The sequence below is a fragment of the Scophthalmus maximus genome, chromosome 11 (assembly GCF_022379125.1).
Source record: "Scophthalmus maximus strain ysfricsl-2021 chromosome 11, ASM2237912v1, whole genome shotgun sequence".
NCBI lineage: Eukaryota > Metazoa > Chordata > Actinopteri > Pleuronectiformes > Scophthalmidae > Scophthalmus > Scophthalmus maximus.
Window position 1 is genome coordinate 13,019,822 of NC_061525.1, and position 20,336 is coordinate 13,040,157.

General features: G+C 41.0%; 2 protein-coding genes and 1 non-coding gene across 8 annotated transcripts; 1 reads left to right on the plus strand and 2 right to left on the minus strand.

The window, feature by feature from the left end:
• The first annotated feature begins 1,731 nt into the window (after positions 1-1,731).
• On the plus strand, positions 1,732-12,299 carry relb (v-rel avian reticuloendotheliosis viral oncogene homolog B). 5 transcript variants are annotated; one of them, XM_035623906.2, is made up of 11 exons: positions 1,732-2,021; positions 2,246-2,266; positions 3,892-4,073; positions 7,014-7,316; positions 8,440-8,606; positions 8,726-8,817; positions 8,955-9,086; positions 9,185-9,289; positions 9,596-9,811; positions 9,918-9,989; positions 10,662-12,299. In XM_035623906.2, exons 1-11 carry the CDS (start codon positions 1,988-1,990, stop codon positions 11,099-11,101), a joined length of 1,764 nt encoding a protein of 587 aa, XP_035479799.1. In that variant the 5' UTR covers positions 1,732-1,987; the 3' UTR covers positions 11,102-12,299. The 5 variants fall into 5 exon arrangements, with proteins under 5 accessions (XP_035479799.1, XP_035479800.1, XP_035479798.1 ...); XM_035623905.2 differs by having other exon boundaries at positions 1,734-2,021; positions 10,659-12,299; XM_035623907.2 differs by lacking the exon at positions 2,246-2,266 and having other exon boundaries at positions 1,733-2,021; positions 10,659-12,299.
• A 1,067-nt stretch (positions 12,300-13,366) lies between these two features.
• mrpl28 (mitochondrial ribosomal protein L28) lies at positions 13,367-19,222 on the minus strand. Of its 2 annotated transcripts, XM_035623912.2 has the most exons (7): positions 19,088-19,222; positions 18,073-18,382; positions 17,245-17,397; positions 17,027-17,161; positions 16,791-16,877; positions 16,214-16,355; positions 13,367-13,694 (listed from the first exon to the last, which is right to left on the minus strand). In XM_035623912.2, the coding sequence occupies exons 2-6, from the start codon at positions 18,355-18,357 to the stop codon at positions 16,260-16,262; spliced, it is 756 nt and encodes a 251-aa protein (XP_035479805.1). In that variant the 5' UTR covers positions 18,358-18,382; positions 19,088-19,222; the 3' UTR covers positions 13,367-13,694; positions 16,214-16,259. The 2 variants fall into 2 exon arrangements, with proteins under 2 accessions (XP_035479805.1, XP_035479803.1); XM_035623910.2 differs by lacking the exon at positions 13,367-13,694 and having other exon boundaries at positions 15,879-16,355.
• An 810-nt stretch (positions 19,223-20,032) lies between these two features.
• On the minus strand, positions 20,033-20,119 carry trnastop-uca. The gene has a single exon. It is a non-coding gene; the product is annotated as a tRNA-Sec (tRNA).
• Positions 20,120-20,336: the final 217 nt, after the last annotated feature.

Genomic DNA, 20,336 nt, shown 5'->3' on the forward strand with positions numbered 1-20,336 from the left:
CCCCCCCCCCCCCCCCCCCCCCCCCGTTTGATGCCTGATTTTCAAATTGTTTCTCGCTCTGAGCCAAATCACCTCGACAGACACGGGAGAGACGGTCAGGTTTGTGCTGGGTGAATGACAGTGTCTCTTGTTGTCGAGTGCTGTGAATCCTGAAACAAAGAGGGTTTGTTGGTTGGTACATATTACGTTTTGAGCATTTATGTTTATAGTAAAAGTTAAGTGTGATTTAAAATGTCTATGCAAAGATCTGTTGATTTATTTTACTGTTCGCGCACTTGAGAGTATAGTAAACTATCCTGGGGCCTGTTCCAGGAAGCAGGTTTTGCTAAAACGGCGTCAGTTACCATGGTAACAGCGTCAGTTAATTCGATAGAGGTGACCAGAACCTTTTACCAGGATGTGTGTGGAAGAACTTAGAGAAAAGCTTGCAAAAAAACACTAAATACCAGATGTGTGTGTAGTGTAATTAATCAACTAACCTTTCTCAGAAAGCAGATGTTATATTTGTTCTACGTAACGTAAAATAACCTTAAGTTAGTCTGGTCATCGGGCTGAAGGCGTTGAGTGACATGAGGGCACATTAAAATGTTAGATTTCACCTTCACAACTGAAGCATCTACCAGGTGGTGGGGTGCAGATGTTGAGGATAGAAATTTCCTCCTATCTACAGAGATGCACTGAAACTTCCATCATCAGGCTGATGCCAGGTCTGTTTTTGAGCCACCGATCGTACATAGAGCAATATACAAAACAGTGTTTAGCAGTGTTTTTTTTTAATTCTCTGGTTATTTTGGCTCTCATCACTTTTTGTCTTTGTAGTGTTTTTGAATCTTTTTCCAGTTGCTTTTTGATGCATGGTGTCATTTTGTATCAAATTTTCTTAGACTTTGTGTCCGAAAGACTTTATTGCTAATATGAACAGTCACTTCAAACACCGACTCTGGTCCAGGGGCCCCCGGGGACGACTCTGGCCCCCGGGACTGTCCTTGTGCCTTGCTAAAAGTAGAAATTGCAGAATCAACTAGTGTCACAGTTGTTCCTTTCTCATCTGTAAAACCTACCATAACCTACAAATATGTTAGGATATTTGTAGTTGTACTACTTCCTCTAAACGCCTCAACTTTCGGTTTTCGTTTCCTCTAAATTGGTCCGTTCTCCCTATGACCACCAGGTGTCACTGCTGCTCTTCAACAAGCTCTGAAGGGTTTTCAACCAATGTTTTTTTACAGAGGCAGTTACTAAACGTACGGAGGTTATTTGGTGCAGGATCGTCACTGACCAATTATACATTCAGGAATTTCCACTTTCTTCCTCAGTTTGACGGTAACATGAGTCGCAAATGGACACTGGCGTGAAGCTCCCAGGAGGAATCTATCGGTTCTCCTGGGGCTCTGGTATGAGGTTCACGAGTTGATCCCGAGGCTCATTCAAATAAATGTAAATTGCTTTGCATATTCAGTGCAGTGGAGTTAAAAAAAGAAAGAAAGAAAGAGCACTGAGTCGTGCGGGTGAACTAATGGAACAATTTCAGGGGTCACGGTGTCTTTATATACAGTCTATGGTTGTCACATTTGAGTTGAATATATATTGAATATTCAAATGAGAAAACCGCCGCCTTGAGTTTGCGCGGCTGTAGTCCGGCACTTTCTGTCCCGGAGGGGGGGTTCCCGTGTGGGATAGTGATGTGACGCGACGCGACGCCGAGGGGATTTCCACTCCCCGAACCAGCCAATCACAGCCGAGGACACACGGTATTATTAAAGTAAAGCAGGAGCGCACATCAGACATCGCTCAGGACATGTTTTCACGTTAGTGGGACACCTGTTATGCGGGTCGGCACGATCACTCGGAGCCGGTGTCTCGTCTGACGAGTCCGCGCCAGAGGCGAGGCGACTGACAGCGAACAGGAGGTTTGACCCGGGGACCGAGTCCCGACAGAAGGACCGGGCGGCAGAGTTCATGGTGTTCAACGGACCGATTACATGCGATGAAAGACATGGACATCTTCAGTGGGACCTCTGGTAGGTGTTAACTTTTGTCTTTTAATGCGCGTGCGTGTGCGTGTGCGCGTGAATAAGAGAGAGAGAGAGAGAGAGAGAGAGAGAGCGCTGACGTCATCCTCAGACATGTGATTTGTAAGAGCCGAGGAGCCAACACCCATGCCCGGGAAGTCAGCCCTCACAACAGTTCCAACACTCCCACAAGTGTTCACTGACACATAGTCTTTCTCTCTTCTCTCCTGCAGAGCGAGGACTGTCAGACTTCGGTGAGTGTGGCCTCTGACTTGTGTTGTTGTTTTACGTCTATGCTCGAAACAGAGTCACGCATGTGAGCGATCACTGTGACCTGACATGACCTTGTGCAGAAGGAACGAGTGAATGGTCATGAACACTTCTGCTTCCTCATCTCGTAGCCTATTGGGACGTTTCACACGAGCTAACCACTTCAGACAACCAATCAATAAACAAAGACTAAAGATCTTTTTAGAAATCGAAGCTTTATTAAACATTAATTCATTTAAAACTGAAACCAACTTATTTATTCATTTCACATTTTTATGAATTGGTTAATTGTCTTAACACATTATTAATCTAGTGCCGATTCGAGTATGAAAATAACAGCAAATATTCACAAGTATTCACTTTGGTTTGCAAGTGTCAATCACACCTGAACCACAAGGTCACAAATCAGACTGCAAGGTAACCATGACAACAAGACCTGCCCTCTGTTTGTTTAGTTTTTTTCATGTTAACTTTCATTGGTGGATTCAACAGTGGTGGGGGAAGTGGTCAAGAATGAGCGATTATGTTAGTCGACAGTAATAACAATTTTTGAAAATCTGTTTAAATTCTACGATCAGCTCTTGGATAGAACCCCCTATTGAGCCCCCTGGTTTAATGTAGGGCCCCCCTGGTCCCTTATGTGTGGGGCCCACAATGCACACTGAAACACCCCTGTAAATTAAATTGTACCTGAGCGTTTCCATGTCATGCCACTTTACGCTTCTACTCCACTATGTTTCGAAAGGAACAAAATCAATTTAAGATGGATACATTTTTAAAAAAACGTAAGAAAATGTCACAACAAATTCAAAGATTGGAGAACATATACAAATGTGTGTGTGTTTTTTTAGAACAGGGCTTTTTTCTTCTTTCCTCCTCCTCTGATAATTTCAGGACCCCTCAGATTTATCTGGGGCCTGACCCCTAACTTGGGAACCACCGGACTAAACTACAATGAATAAGATCGTTAAAACTTCAGAACAAGTATTTTCACTTAGATACTTTAACTGCATTTTGCTGGCAATACTTTGTGTAATATAGCATTGGAACTTTAAATTTAGCAAAGGATCTTCCACCCCTGAGTTTCAAATTAAGTCACAGTTTGACATGATCCCATTAATCTACAGGCAGAAAACACCACTTTGTTCTGGGTTTTAGTTTTTTTATTTGATAACGGTTTATTTTGCAGGTCCACACATCCCAGTCTATTTCCAAATAATCTCCTTAGAAGTTTCCTAGAAAGAACCATATCATTTGGTAATAATTGTGGGTAAAATAGAGAATGATCAGTAGTTTCTAACTGCTAAGCTAATACAACATTTAGCATTTAATTCAGAGGCTAAACATTCAAAATGTGTCTACAAACAAACAAACAAACAGTTCCGAGTAAATGAAGAATCAACTTTCTAGTGATAATTGCAACAGAAATAAATGCTCACTGGGGTAAATGGGGAAGTGTCTGTGATGGAAATTCATCTGGATGAACTCACCACAACAAGTTGAGCCAAGTGGAGAAACAGTCCTTTACACCAATCAACATGGTCATTTCTAGGGAAGTTTCTCAAGTTTTGTTCTTGTTTGTCAACAATCATTTTTTCTTCTTCTGCAGAGCTCATTGAGGAAATCATCACACAGGACGGTGAGCAGCCAGTTGTCGCCCTCCCGAGGCCGTGTCCCCCTCCCGCCGACCTCCTCTCTCAGCTGCCACGCAGCCAGCACGTCAGGATGCACCGACAGGGCCCGTCGCTGTCGTCGCAGCCGGTGCTGGTAGCGAGAAGCACTGCACACCCGGTAAGTGGGTTCAGATTCATCCCTGGGTGTGCTCGTAAGAGTGTTGTGCATTTTTTGTGCCACTGTTGTCATTTGTGTTGTTGTCGTTGGTTTCCTGATCGCTGGCAACAGGTGTGAGTGGTGTGTTGAAAGAAGTGGCCAGCGTGGGCAAACACATGACACAGTTTAAAGCAGAGTATCTGCAGGTCTCGGAAAGTACTTTTATTTTTACCAAACAACTGGTGTGGAACAAATTATTGTTGCACAACCGTGACCTTGTGAAATCCAGAACCATTCATTTATCCATCCAGTTTCTTGCTGCTTTTTCAGGTCGTGTGATACTTATTTTTACATACAGCTCGGAGATAGAGGCAAAATATCAGTGACTTCATGCACTTTCTGACCTTTTCATCCCTGCTGGTTGTTACTGATTATATTAAAGGTATTAAACCAGATCCTACTAAGTGTTTTTATATTTTTTAAACCTGGTGAACCCTGCAGAAATCATGTTAGTCATACACAATAGTTCCTTTTCTAAAATATTATTGTAAATTAATCTATTATATTTTTGGTTTAAGCTTAAGACTGAATGCAGGGGCCATTTTAAATTTTTGTTTCTGACCCTTCCTAAACAGACAGTTGATTCAAAGTTGATCAGATTTGTAGGCAACACATCTGATACATTGATTATCTGGTTCCAGATTTGCTGCTTCTTAAAATACTATTGTTAATTGAATATCTTAGTCTTTGGACTGGTGGTTGGACAAAGCAGCCATTGGCCTTTGGGAACTGGTAATTAGCATCTCTTAAGATTTTTTGACTGTTTATGGACTTGGGGATCAATCCCAACAATAATCTGCAGTTTAATTGATTATGAAAGTAATCATGAGTTTCAGTACTGGATTACACACATCTTTCGCTGTCAAGGAAACAACCTGTGCAGGTGCACATGATCCACATATCAGTGTATTTCCTTCACTTATTTTATCCATTCCCTTCAACTTACTACTAAAAAAGCAATAATTAATATTGCATCGAAAACAGGAAGCTTCTGTTGGGTTTCCTCTCTTTTTCTTCAGTACATTTTTTAAAGGGTTGAATATTGGTGGAACAAACTGCAGGGTGGTGCATGTGTAGCCTTCAGATGCTTGTTTCTTTTGTTGGCATACAGAGCAGTGTTTACGCTGCCAGGCAGGTCGGGCTCTGACTATAAAGCACGTGGTTTTTATCAGTGCTGGGATCTGATAAGACAGTATTGACACCTGCACTGACGGGTACAAATACATGCAATGTAGGGCACCAGAAAACAGCTTTAGCTCTTTATTGGTAAATGATCTGTGCACGAGTGTTTGATATGTTTTGGGGGAGAGTTTTTTAGAACATGATTTCACAGACGAGCGTGCTGTTCTGTGGGAGGAGGCCGAGAGCGGAGAAGAGGGAGGAGGAGTGGCTGGGACGACTTGGAAGAACTGTAATCTGACTCCTACTTTCAGTTTGCCGTCCTTACTGTTTACTTGCCAAACCCACTGGGGGTTAGAGGTTGCATTCTTCGCACCACTCTGCGTCTTCTTATTGGTTGGTCTATGTCAGGTCTAGTGGACTCCTTATTTCCTGTTCACTGGCTCAGTGTGCCAGGCTTATGTTTAGCTTGTGTGTTTTAAGGCAAACAGGTATGCCTAGATTGACACGCTAACCAAACAGCGAACATCTGTGGCTCGACAGGAAACTGTGAAATATGATCTCGCGCAGAGGCAGCGTCCAGATTTCTGCAGCAACGGTTTAATGAGTCCTCGGCCTGGTTTAACTGCTACACCGGTGCGAAAGGAGTCAACTTCTTTACTTCTTTGTTCCCTGCAGGTTTGATCAGTCCTCATTTGTTAAACCGACGGTAGCATAGACTAGAACCTTGGTGTGTTTTGTGAAAATTTGGTTTGTGTAAAACTTGGGCTTTGTTTTACTTAAAGGCCTCCAGAAGCCTTAGGGGAAATACTGTATGTGATCGGTGATGGGGAGAGAGTCGCAGATAGAGAAAGTAAAAGAAGCACAGAGAAAGAGAGAGAAATTAAACGTTGAGTTTGTGTGGGAGTGTAAAAGCCTGTGGTGTAACGGAAAAGTCTAAGAGCACGTGGTTAACTCTAGGCACTGATACAAAGCACATGTATGGAGGAAAAACATGAAGTGAGTCAGTTTTGCTCGTTATTCTCCGCAGAAAGCTTCACCGACACTGTCATCTGCTGTAACGGCGGCAGACGTCTGCTTCTCTGTCATATACTTTAAAAACGCTCCTGAGACAGAACATTTCTTTATCTGAAATGCTGTGGGGAAGCCTGTTGGACCTACTCAGAAGTACTTCACTTCATCACATGCATTTTCGTAGTTCAACGCAGTGCTTCCCAACCTAGGGGTCGAGGTGACATGATTAATGGGAGAGCAAAGAAGAAAGTTCATGAAATCTTGGCTATTTTTATTATCTCTGATCCTCAAAGATGTTTAGAGGACACGTCTCTTTGGTCAAACTGCTAAGTGCTCTAGAGCTGGTACTGATGATGATCTTTTTTTTTAATCATCGGCTATTCTTTGTCTTTGTTTTCTATGCCAATTAAATATGTGAAAATTGTCAAAGAATTTGCCTAACATGAGGTGATATCTTTAAATATTTTTAAATATTGTTTGACAAAAACTCCAAAAAAGACCCGCCATATATTGGCTTTTTCCCCTACTTTCAGTATGACAAAAGAAATGTATAAATTATCAATAAAACAATTTTTCTGTTAGATTAATTGAATTATCGTTTTAGATTAAAACAACTCGTACATCATGACTCTTCTGATCTGTTTCTGTTCCTAGCCTTAACCCTTGGTATCTGTTTATGCTGCTGTCTTGAACACGTGTCCACTGCAGAACATGGGGCTCAGTGGGACTGTGTCTAATGGTGCTGCGCTGTTCTTTTTGTTTCCACAGCCCACCTGCACCTTCCTTCCGTCCCTGCTGCGGCCCAACAACACCAGCGAGATGGCGTCGGCTCGTCCTTCCCAGGCGACCACCTCTCCAGCCATATCCTCTCGCCCTGGTCAAGGTGTTTCCTCCAAGACCCGGGGCGACACTGAGCTGCTGGAGCGGATTCTAGTGAAGCCCAGGCTGGTTGTAAAGGAGGAGCCCAAGGACAGAGGCATGAGGTTTCGGTATGAATGTGAAGGACGCTCCGCCGGCAGCATCCTGGGGGTGACCAGCACTGACACCAACAAGACTCAGCCTGCGATAGAGGTACGCTCCTCATCAAGTCGATCTCTCTTTATGTTGAGTTAAATTAGTTTTTTGTTTCTTACCTTGAAGGGATTTACCAGCTCTCGGAGGCTGGCAGGTTTTTACCCACACTTGATTTTCTTTCGTGTGTACACTTAAACCCCTGTGCAGACGGTGTTGATGGGTGGAGCTGGAGGGATGTGGGCTGTTGGAGTCTATTAGAAAGTCCCCACAAACCCAAAGTGTGGTCAATGTGATGGGCGGTTTACAACCTGCCTGCATACGAACAAACACTCCTACACATTTACTTGGTTCTTAAGACAACATCAGTCAATACGGAAGACATTAGCAGCATTAGTGCTATTTGTGTATCTGAATACATAATATTGAGTTACTTGAGACAAATATACAGAGTGATTTGGTGGGTTGAATTTCTTTTGGCGTGCCTCTTTTCCACGTTTTATTCTACTTGATAAAATTGGTACCACATTCACTGATGTTCAGATTTGAAAGAAATCCAGGGTAAGTGATAACTATGCACAGGAAAGGGGGGCGACCTAAAAGTCTTAACATTTAATATTTACAATTACAGACAGTCAAATGCCAAAATGTGAGAATGTTCGGCTTTACTTTGACAAATGTGATCTTAAATGATATATCTTTGGGTTTCCCACTTTTGGCCGGGAATTTGTGATGGGTTTTTTTTTTTAAATAAAAGAGAATAATCAGCAGGTTAGTTAACAGTGAATATAACTGTTATATACAGCCCTACTCTTGAATGAAAGGCATTTCAATCCTGTCTCTCGTCCTTCTCAGGAACATCTGCTGCATATTTTAAAATTCAACATATTGAAGTTTCTCGCCTTTCTGAATTTAGCGACTCTCCTCCTTTTCTGTGTTTGATCATTATCCCTATTTTCACCATGTTGCAACACTTAGCATGTGATGTATTATTTGTGATGTGAGATTACAGGCATATCTTCTTTGTCCATATGTAACAGGTTAGATTTGAACATACCTAAAGCGAAGATGCGTCTCAACATTGCGTAGTGATTCTCAAACTTACATTGATTTGCCATAATGTCAGGTAGAAACAGGATGTTTCTTGGGCTTCTTTTATTTTCTTGTCTTTTCCCTCTTTCAGATCCAGGGTCCCATTGAATACATAAAGAGGGTCACAGTCACCGTTTCCTTGGTGACCAAAGACCTCCCACACCGGCCCCACCCCCACTGCCTTGTGGGTAAAGACTGCCCTACCGGTTCAGGGATCTGTGTGGTCACGTTCAACCCTCACAGCAACCGGTGTCACAGGTGAACATCCGTCTATCATTCATTTCTCTTAAATAACTTCAAACTTTAATATCTTCATGTCGCTTAAGCTTTTGTGTTTCACAATTTTTTTTTATTTTGCAACACGTTTTACCTCGCAGCTTTGCCAACCTTGGTATCCAGTGTGTGAGGAGGAAAGAACTCGACTTTTCACTCCAGAAAAGGAGAAGCCAAAATATCGACCCCTTTCAAAGTGAGTTGGATTGCTTACTCTCTCTCTCTCTCTTACACACACACACACACACACACACACACACACACACATGCACACAGACTTGTTCACTGTGATTCCTCGTATCAAATTTGTTTGTGCATCTCGTCATCCCCCAGCTGGTCACACAAAGGGAATTGAAGACCTGGACATGAATGCTGTGCGTCTATGTTTCCAGTGTGAGCTCGAGTGGGAGGACGGCACAAAGGACAGTCTCAACCCAGTGGTGTCCAACACAATTTATGACAAGAGTAAGACATCGCCAAACACACGACTCTTGGCCACGGTATATAACCAACGGTACAAAAATGTTTCTCATGCATTACTGCATGTTTTTCTTTTCCCACAGAGGCCACGACTACTTCACAGCTGAAGATCACCTGTTTGAACCAGTGCAGAGGCACCTGCATGGGCAAGACAGAGATCTACATGTTGTGTGACAAAGTGCAGAAAGGTGAGAGGAAAAACTTTCTGCCTTTGGAGTTTTTATTTGTGTCTGTTCAAGGAGAAAGAGGGACAGAGGGAGTACATTAAACAACCTCTGACCCGAGACTAGAAAACATCTGCTGGACAGATTGATGGATTCACTAACAATATAATTATTTACGTGGTGTGGGGTCGGAGGTCTGGAACAATAGCACTGGTCATTTTAGGGTTTTTACCCTAAAATAGATACCCTGAAATACAGTATATGTTAGATATAGTCAGCATTGGTGATAATTAAATGAACATGTGTGTACCCGGGGCCATTGATCCACAGATGACATAGAGATCATATTCAGGCGAGGGTCGTGGAAGGCGAATGGGGAGTTTGCCCAGACGGACGTGCACCGGCAGATCGCCATCGTCTTCAAGACTCCACCCTACCAGGACCAGAACCTCACGGAGGAGGTCGAGGTCAACGTGGCGCTGCGTCGCATCTCAGACAAGATGGAGAGCGAATCAGTGGCCTTCACGTACCTGCCACACAACCTAGGTCAGTCCAGACTGTATGACACTGACAATGAGCTCTTTGGGGTCATTTTACGCTCTTACTCATTTTAAATCAATGTGGATAATTTAAGAATCTGCTTCCATTTCAGATCCGTATGAGGTGAAGCGGAAGACTAGAATTAAGTCGGACATCAGTTTCAGAGAGAAGACTTGTTTAACAGGTAAGGCTTGGACCTTTCTTTTCCGTCTTCCTATTTTGATATTTTCATGTTTAATTGTCCTGGTATGTCGAAGCATGTCGAAGCAATGCAACATTCCTGCAATTAATCCTCCCTTCTTGGTTATAGTGTTAGCGTTGTTTTTTAATTCTACTGAGCAAATGTATTCTGACCTCGAGGGATGTTTGTGGAGCTGTTGAATTATATTGCTGTATTGTTGTTCTTGTTATTTAGCTTTTTTAGCTTCATTGATATAAGTGAAGACCAAATATTACTGTCAATATAATGCAATAAAATTAAACAGCAGCACAACTGCACCAACAGCTTCCTTCAACAATTTCTGCAGTACTAAACCTTTATGATTTGTTACAGGACTGTTGTGTTGGACTGTTTTAGATGAGTGCACCTAATGAGCTGTCAACTGTATGTGTGTTACAATCTTGCATGTTAAGTGGGTTTCGTTGCCACACACACATTTTGTTCTCACGCCAGCAGCAGAATTGCCAAAACTTCTAAGCGACGCAGAAAGATGTTTGAATAATTACGTTTTTTGTGGGGCAAAATTGAAACAATATCAAGATTCAAACCGTCTCTTCACCTATTACTGACCTTTCTTCGTGTTCTCACAGGTATTTATTGTCTCAGTAACACAATCTGTTTCTTCTCCTGCAGCAGAGTGTGCACCTGCAGCAGAGCCGCCCTTGCACTTCCCACAGCCTCCGACCTTGTTGGCTTCAGACAAGAGGCTGTGTGCTTCCCAGCCTGTGGCCTCCGCTATGGGGGAAGTGTGTTATAATGCGCCCCAGGACTCGAACAACCGCACCGATGACACAAACCTCCTGAATCAATTGCTAGAAATACCTGCCGTATGGGAGATGTTTTCCAACCCCAACATCGACATGTCCTGTGACTTTGAGGAGGAGCCCGATGGCAACTCCACATTTGCCAACATGGATGTGAACTTTAACCAGAACTTTGGCTCGTACACTCAGGACTTCTCTCAGTACAGCGACTTGCAGTTCAACATGCTGGTCAACGAGAACCAGACTCTGCAGTTGGAGCCACAGGACAGCCTGTCCAATGTGCTTCAGGTGAAGAAAGAAGAGGCGCTATGAGGGAGAGGGATAGTCGGCACCATGCAGCACCATTACCATACTCTGCCTTTGTTAAAGGAGTAGTTTGACATTTTGGGAGAAAATTCTCTTTCCTCACAAGGGAAGCGTTTAACTTAAAGCCGAGCTTAATGTGAAGGCAGAGTAAAACAGCTAGCCTGGCTCTGTCCAAAGGTAAAAACATCTGGCTAGCAGCCCCTTTTAATGCGCAATAATTAAAATGAACTTAACCCTCTATCTTTATCGGTCCCTGAAAGCCTCGCTGGTCAAGGCTTTAGTGATCAAGAGCAGGTCAACATTCCAAAATTTTTGTCCAAAAATGCTGCTGCTATTGATTTTAATGCTTAAAGCTACAGTGTGTAACATTTGGTGGCATCTGGTGGTGAAGTCACTGGTCCCGAGCGCTCAGAACCAGAGACATTCCCCAAAAGAGACCAAACTACTTGCCACGATTTTGTGTTCTACAACAACGTTGAGTGTTGTCCTTTTCTGTCGTTGCCAGTCATGAATTCGTTCTGCTTCCCATTCTTTCTACCTTTGTGACGAGGATTCATGCCCTCCTACCTTCTTTTCTAATTAATAATAAGTATTATCCGCCACTTCTCAAACTTGTTAGCCTGCACTGTCGACCGACACAGACACACTGAAGATGCAATGACAATTCAACACATATGCCGGAGTGACTTGTCCGTTTCAGGCAACCGTGTTTAACATGAGGGGGCAAACATGGTGGCATGTGGAAGTCAGGTCCACCTATGTAACTATAATTTACCCAAAAAAATTGGTTCTTTCTTGCAGGTGATATACATATGAACGCAGTAATGGACAATATATTCAATTTGGTTAAGGAGTTCTCCTCAATATTACACACTGTAATATCAGAAGGAGGTGATTCTCACAGTTAGAGTGGAGCTTAAAAAAAGAGAACTCACAGACTTCTCTCTTCAACATGGGAACAATAGAACCTTAGATTAATATGTGTTAATGTGTAATGTTTGTGTTTGATCTGTTTAGTTTACTCGACGAAACCCGTCCTCATTTTCATAGTTCTCTCTGTGTTGGTTCCTTTTCTTCTGCAGTTTCACTCATGTGCTATTTCAAATTTCCACTCGCACTTTGTCAGTCACGTGTCCAACTCTGCTCCCTTGCTGTAGCACTGAAGTGTAAATATTTCAAAGAAAAAAATAAAATGTCAATGTGTTATTTTTGTCACATCATTACTTCCTCTGGAACAGACTTCTGCTTTTGTGATGATCTCTTTCAAAGACGTCAAAACAAAATAGGGCGGAGAGAAAAGACAAAAGGGCTAACAACATGTTTGAATGTGACCTGCCTACACACATTCCTGACCTGCACACTCACATATAAAAACAATGAAACTTGGCAACAGCAAGTTGTAGAAGGTGGTTTCATGCGTTTCTCATTCAAGTGTCAGCAGAGAAACGCTCAGGATGAAAAGTATCCTTTGTTTATGGTTACTGGAAACCTTGGTATGTTACTCACAGCGTCTTAACCTCACAAAATCATTAATGGTTTTTATTCTCCAAAAACTTCCCGTCTCATTTAACACTAATCCAGGCTGAGAAAAAAAAAATCTAATTCCTCCTTCCCTCCTCTGTTTGTGTGGTATCTTCTGAGTCACCTAGGGTTTTGTAAGGCCACATATCCTGGGAAACTTTTTACGTCAGTTTAGAAATTCTCACCGATTGAGACATATTGGGAATTTAGCAGCACTATATTGAAAATTACCTCTATACATTTCTTTGATGACTTCTGTTACCTCACAAATTCAGATAACAATAGGAACTATAAGGAAATTATGATAAAGATAAGGTTTTATTGAGGGGGGAAGTTCACAGGCCACACAAAAAAAATTAGTCCCATCTACCAGTACTGCCATATAAATAGATTAATAATTATAATCCAACAATGTAAGAAGATGTACATTATTCTGGAATATGCCTTTCTGCATTTTGAATACTTTTACTTTTGGTACTTAAAAATATTTTGATGCTAATACTTAATACTTCTATTAAAAAACTTCTGAATATTACTTGTTGTAATACAGTTGTATTGCTATTTTTGCTTAAGTAAAACTTCTAAATACTTCTTCCACCACTAGGTACATTGATTTACTTAGCTAGGACTATTACTTTAATGTTGAGGATGTCCATCATTTCTTAGTCTATAACAATATATTTTTATTATAAGTAGCAAATACTCACATTTAAGAAGTGGAATATAGTTAATATTTAGCATTTTTGCTTGATCATCTACTTAAATAATAATCAAAAGTGCGGATGATTCATTTTATTTAGTTCGTGGACTATAACTGTTTCAGCTCTAGAGCTTGTGATCACATTTAATTCATATTACTCAGCACTAAACAAACAATGGCAACCGTCCTATCACAACAATGGTGACCTTAATTAATATATTTCCTTTTTCTCAGTTTTCCATCTGTGTGGTTGCTTCATGTGCTGCTCGTGGGAGTGTTTGCCTGAGCAGGTGTTACCTTTCCTGGCTCTGCCCATCGCTGTTGACTTGATCTAAACACAGAGGGCTTCCTATCCGTGGGAAAGTCCACACTGGGCCTCTGTCCAAACACACACGCACACAACAGCTGGTTAGTTTAGCTGAGACAAAAATAAAACTTCTTTGTCAGTGAAATATGTATGCAGACATATTCAGGGATGTTTAGGAACCTGCTCCTGATCAGTAACATGGTGTATGCTAAGATAACCAAGCTAGCTGTTTGGCTCCATTGATTGCTAGCCTTTAAACAATGCAATGCTAATCAGGATAGCTGTTTGTCTTTGCTTTTAAGATTTTATGCTAAGCTAAGCTAACCAGGCTAGCTGTTTCCAGTCTTTGGTACTACTTTGACTCACATATACATGTTTACATTAATCCGAAACAGCAGCAAATCCTCATACTTGAGAAGATCGACCCAGGTTATTGAAAAATATGTTTATGATTGTGTCACATTTCTTTCCTCAACACAGTAAAATATCAGTTTCAGACCGTAGGAAGAAGCCACCACAGTCTGGTTCAAACTTCAGTTTGGTGATTTGCGGAGGTGTCTGTTGGTTTGTGGACACTCGGGGGAATACTGAGCTCGCAGGATGAGTCACATGTATGGTCTTATGGTTTTTAAAACCTCTATTTCCCTGAGAAGGGGTGGTGTAACTTTCAATCAGATGAAGTCACACCCGCTCTCCATGAAACTTTGTCACACCCTCTGTGAGGTGATCACATCTGTTTACCAGGATCTGGTGCTGGCACTGTACACCTACTTCCCCATGCCAAGGTGAAGAAGGTGTAATGTTTACCATCAACATTTTATTTTTGATGCTAAACATTACGCCCAATTAATTCAGAATCTATTTGGTAATTAACCGAAGTATTGGATGAGCTTAATTTCCATTCATCCAAGAACTTGCTGAGATATTTTCCTCCAAACAACAAATGTCAACTTCATGGTGGTGCCTGAGGAAAGGCCAAAGGATCGCCATAGACATTATGATTTATCCTCTGGGAAATAGGAATGTCTGCATCTGAGTAATATTTCAGTCTGGACCAAAGTGGTGTAATTATGCAGATAGTGTGGTTGAAAACCAAGATGTCTTTTTTTATGCATGAGGTTTCCACGGGTATGAGTAAATCCTGGGATCAATACTTTAACTCGCTGACTCTTTATATTGGCCAAAGGTGGACTTAAAAACAGATTGGAGAAAGGAGACACCTATCGAAATAAATATTTCCCACGAGTAAAGATAAACAGGCACGGGAAATAAAAGAAAGCAGCTCAGCAGGCAGGTCAGAACTAGTTTCCGTCAAGATCTTCCCACTTTATCCCTCCTGGTCACAGATGTGGATGAAAGTTTCACACTAATCAGATTTATTACTGACTGATCTTCATGGCCTGTAAATATAAAAATGGGCCTGAAAATCATGAATGTTTAAGCCTCATTTGGCTATCAGCAAGATGTTCCTTTGTGATCTGTCTGCCTAAAAGGCAGTTGGTGTCTTCATTTCAGTTTGACTTTGAACATGTGCACAGTATGAAAGGGTAATTCCAGCCTGTGGTTGTATACATATAAGGAGTCTATTTACAGGTGTCATTTTTGTGTGTTGCAAATAACAACGCCCACGGGAGTCCCCAGACCTGAGGATCCTCCAACGTAGCAGAATAGCACGTTGTTGTAACCACAGTTACAAAACACCCATACAACTGATACAGAACAGACCACAAGTGCTGAAAGTGAAACCAGGTGAGAAACTGTTCATATACATTTTTTTTTCTTAATAAACCTCTGTTATCCTCCAACATCCGTGGACTCAAACATCACGAGGATCTTTGCTTCATCACGGCCGACTGATGGTTGATGGTTGTACTACTCGTCATCTCTAAATAGGGAAATGCTGAGAAATAAACAACAGTTTCAAAGATTCAGGAGATATAACACAAGCAGCTACAGTTTGGAGGTTGGCACTGATCAATTTAAAGTTCTATAGTTGTAACTTCATTTCAATAAAGACAAAGCTGGCTTCATCATCTCCCTCTTCTCTCAAAGAGGATCGATTCATGGAAATGTTCATTTTAAGCACTTTGGGTCCATCTGGTGGTTATCACAGATATCTGCATTTTAAGTTTGTAAGTCACTTACTTTGTCTGCTAGTTTGTGATTCCAGCAATGTCTCATACTTGGCACTGATGACTGAAGCTCACCAACTTTAAACTAAAGAATAATACCATTCACAAAAACTCATTCTTTACTTGTATTTTTACATTAGATTTTTATTTGATTTACTTTTTGATTCTTAGATATCCCAAACAAGTGTCTCTATCTCAGCTGGTCCGGGAGTATTTACACTGATTGACGCTGTTCCCCTAATTCCTGAATGTCTTGTGCAAGGATATTAAATGCAAGGGAAAAAAAGAGAACTAAAAAAATAAATTAGCATTAGTCCAACATGACCAGGTCCTTTGTGTTGCTCTCAGATGCACCTACAAGTTAAAACTGCAGAGTTCTCCAGGGTCTGCACTCGGAAGCAGGAACCAGGTAACCCAAAATCCCACCGCCATCAGGAAAGCTTGACAGTACAACCTACTTAATTTTTCAGTCTGAAATGCGGCATCTTGTCCCGCTCAGAGTTGTCACTTCTTCTCCATAACGTGCGGCTCTGACAGTTGTTGAAGGCGTAGCTCCTCCACCAGCTGGTCCACACAGGCCTTGAAAAGAGGCTCGGGCTCCTTGAGGACAAGAATCAGAACAAAATGGGATCAGAATATACAGGACCCACAACGGGCCACGTGCAAGAACATTCAAAGTTGGATTCCTCAAACGCTTCTATCCTCACAATTGTGTAATTTGCATGCGTACATGATGAATGCCACCTGTGCGATTTTGAGCGAGCGTGCACGAGGATAGCAAATTGGCATAATCAACACCCCAAAAATACCATATAAGGCTACGCTTCCGGCCCGTGCCAGGAAGTGCTCATTCATAAAAACGGCAATTAAGCGTAAAAAGAAGAACTTTATGAGATAAGAGATTGAAGTTGGCATCCAGAAGGACCTCATTGATCGAGGAGTAAGGACGGTCAAATAAAGGAATAGTAAAGTGTCTGGAGTCTGGGACATTGCCAAATATAGGGATGGGAAGGCAGTTGTGTTTGACTTTGTTACCTTGTGCTCAAGCTGCCTCTGTTTCTCCACAGCCTCCTCCAGATTCAGACCCAACCACTCTGCTTCCTCCTCTGGGATTTCAAACTGCTACTCAGACAGAAATATAATAAATATGTCAATTGTTTAAAAAAAAATTACAGCTAAACTTCCTGTGCATTAACTGGGAAAACATAAGATTAGTTATTACTGTTATTTCATTTATGATCAATCAGTGGATTTAAACACATCTGACTGACCTTGTATTTATTGTAAACCTTCTCTCTTTTGACCGAGTCACCCGGGTAAAGCTCTGTGTTTCTGCGTGCCAGGCGAAGCAACATTGCCCTCTTCAGGTCCATTCCCAATTTTGAATTCAGGTCTTCCTTCGATGTCTAAAAAGAGTTGAACAATAGAGTCAAATAAAAAGCCCTTTTGAAAATGTCCCTTTTTTTTAATAGAGGTACTGTTGCTTTACTTGAAGAATGTAAAAGTCTAAGCCAAAGGCAGCATCAATGAGGTCCAGAGTGCGGGCTGTGACGGTGATGGTGAAAGTGTGTTCAAGGATTTCACTGTACAACTCTCTTTTGAACAGCTGTGGTTTCCAGGTCTTCTTCAAACGAGTGGACATCTATGGAAAGAGACAATGAAGAGAGACGGTTTAATGTCTAGAGCTACTAGTGTCAAATATCTGTAACTTTGTGTACTGTTGAGTATAGGCTATAATGGAGAATCAGAATGGTTTCTGGACTATAATACAACACTTTGAACTTTACCAAACAGCATAATATGATATCTTTTTTCTGCAATATTTTGAAATTGCGCAAGTATGCAAGTGTGCAAACAAACTTTTCAATGCACTCATTTGATTTCTGTGATTGTGTGTCCTCTTGATCCCCACATAAAAGGCTCAAGTGTTAAAAGTTTTTGTACCTTGTACAATATCTTAATGGTTCAATTAGGGGGCAGGACATAGGAGATTTTTTTCCCTCACATTTTCTTTTCGATCATAGACAACATAAATTAGTTTTTTTTTCTTTGATAGAACTAAAACTAGCGTTTAAAATTGAAACAAATATCACAATGTGGTTCAGTTATTTTGAGATTATTGTTATTAACACTTAAAATCAAGGCTGGAAAAAAACATTATTTTTAATATTGATTAAACAGCTTATGATTTATTTTAATACTTAGAAAAACTGCCTTATATTATTATTATATTTAATAACAAATGTTGTTCAATACCACCAACTTTGAGAAGATCAGTTTACTATTATTTATGACAAAAAAAGGCATGAAAGCTCACTTTGTCATTGTAAGCGTATCTGAAACCACTTATCCATCCCTCTCCACCCCACAAGCCGTCCTGGGATTGTGGAGGGTAATAGATGGGGATTGGGACGTCCTGCACCCGTTCCTTCTGTCCACTGACTGGGTTGGCTCTGTACTGTACTCCCAGGGGTCTCCAGTGGACAGGCGTGGGCTCTTTCTGCTCGAGAGACTTGAGGTAGTGTTTTGGGAGACGAGCATAAATGCCCTGCTTCATTTTCAGGGCTTCCCAGACTTTGGGAGAGTATTTAAGAAGAGGCATGACCGACCGTCTGTGAGAATAAAACCTGTAACACACAGTGAGGAGAAGATGAACAGTCAACACATAAATACAAGTCAGGCGCTGGCTGCAAATATTAAAATAAAAAATTCTGAGAAGGTTTTCTGCACATCAAAACTTAGCTCTAGACCCGACTTAAAAAATATATCATTTTAAAAGTTTAAATTATAATTCTTCCATATTTGTCCACTTGTATACAATAATCCAGAGCTGAAACAGGAAATCCTTTCAATACTTGATAAAAATTCATACATTAAACAATCAATTATGATTTTAATATTAAGATGCTTTGTCAGATGAGATTCCTGGTCACTATCTAGATCACATCAGACCAGGTCAAGCAAAAGAAACAAGAAAAAAACGTTACACTTGGATTTTTAAATCTGGACAAGTTTAAGAGGGATAGGTTACACATTTCATTAGGTGAGGGAATCTAACACGTAGTGAACATATTCTAGTGTTGTAGCTGCAGCTTTAGACACACGATGAGATGCAGATGACTCGTCTCTAGCTGGTTATTGCTTGATACAAAATGTGTTATTAATCAACGAATATCTCGAAAGTCACGAGAGTAACTTTGAAAGCACTTCTCGTTAGCAAGGGGCTAACTAGCACAGGCAAACAACACAGATGTAACTGGGCTTATTTGGCCGAACATTGTCTCTACGACTCTCATATAAGACTGGAAATGAATCCAAAAGTCTTTTCTTACCCGGTGACAAGAAAACTGTGGCGGACAACAAACACAAAATGAGTTTTTAATCCACGTTATCAAGCAAGGACACACGAATCCTCCGGGTACAAATGAAGGGCCCGCCCACACCAACGAGGGACTTGATTGGATAGCAGACCGGAAATCGTCATTGCTGGTTGTCGTAACTGTTTGGCTTACATGGTTGTCAATTTTGTTTCACATCCGGGCACGTCGGACGTCGATGATGTATTTTTTTTTTTTTAGCATTTGGAATTTCATTTATTTTAATTATTACATTTTATTTAATTACTCTCAAACAAACATAAATTCCTTTCAAAGTAGTAATTTGCTGATGCAAAAAAAATTATCGCTGGCAATGAAATGTATTGTAATAATATGAACATTATACGACGTTATATTATCATGTTACATAAGGGGCGATGCAGTATGTGATGAAGCTCAGAAAGGCGGGGCCTGCTTTATCAGCTATGTTGGATAGTTTAACCTGTGATCATGTATGATGATTTATGAGATGATCATATGTTTTAATTATGACAATCATATGCGGCATGAAATCATACATTATATGTGTTCTATTTTAGCAATTATTTCATTCATTTATTCATGTATTGTTTATTTTTAAATGAACTCTGAATACATTTATACCCATTTTCATCTCTAAAACCGAAGATTAAAAAAAAAAAAAAAACAGGAAACAGAAAACCTATTTACATCCATACTATTCCCAACATCTTTAAAACAACAGACATAATTCCACCCACACCCTGGCTGCCAAAACTGTAAGGGAATGTTGATGAAATTTATAAAAAGCTGCACAACGTGTCATGTATTGATTTGAACTTTTATTGTGAAGCGTATGGATAAAGCTTGATAGGAAGTGGGCCTATAGTAACATGTGTCGCTGATAGAGGTATTCATACAGAAGGATAAAGGATGTTACGTCGCCCGAAAGGTGGAATTGAACCACTCTGCCGCTAAGCAGCTACAGGTTTGAAGCCTGCACACCGGACCACCGAAGCTCATCCGGGCATTTATAACGAGCGACATCAGGCCTATATTAAGCACGAACCCTGAACACTCATCTCAGTAAGGGTGTCGACAGTAAAGATGACCACGGTTAGTTTCGTTTCATCAAAGAGAGGTTGTGCAGACACGCACCAACCGTATGTTTCTTACTCTAAATCCATCTTTTTGTCGAATAAACACGTGGAGCCACAGGCATTAGCGACTCTGCTGTATTATGTTA

What these genes read in the sequence shown, in the direction of transcription:
- mrpl28 (XM_035623912.2), bottom strand. Translation starts at nt 18,357, where the DNA reads ATGCCTCTTCTTAAATACTCTCCCAAAGTCTGGGAAGCCCTGAAAATG. An exon ending in TAGACTTTTACATTCTTCAA is followed by an intron (nt 17,162 to 17,244) that starts GTAAAGCAACAG and finishes AACTCTTTTTAG; the next exon opens with ACATCGAAGGAAGACCTGAA. An exon ending in AGAGGCAGCTTGAGCACAAG is followed by an intron (nt 16,356 to 16,790) that starts GTAACAAAGTCA and finishes CTTGTCCTCAAG; the next exon opens with GAGCCCGAGCCTCTTTTCAA.
- relb (XM_035623905.2), top strand. Translation starts at nt 1,988, where the DNA reads ATGAAAGACATGGACATCTTCAGTGGGACCTCTG. An exon ending in CGAGAAGCACTGCACACCCG is followed by an intron (nt 4,074 to 7,013) that starts GTAAGTGGGTTC and finishes TTGTTTCCACAG; the next exon opens with CCCACCTGCACCTTCCTTCC. An exon ending in GTACCTGCCACACAACCTAG is followed by an intron (nt 9,812 to 9,917) that starts GTCAGTCCAGAC and finishes CTTCCATTTCAG; the next exon opens with ATCCGTATGAGGTGAAGCGG.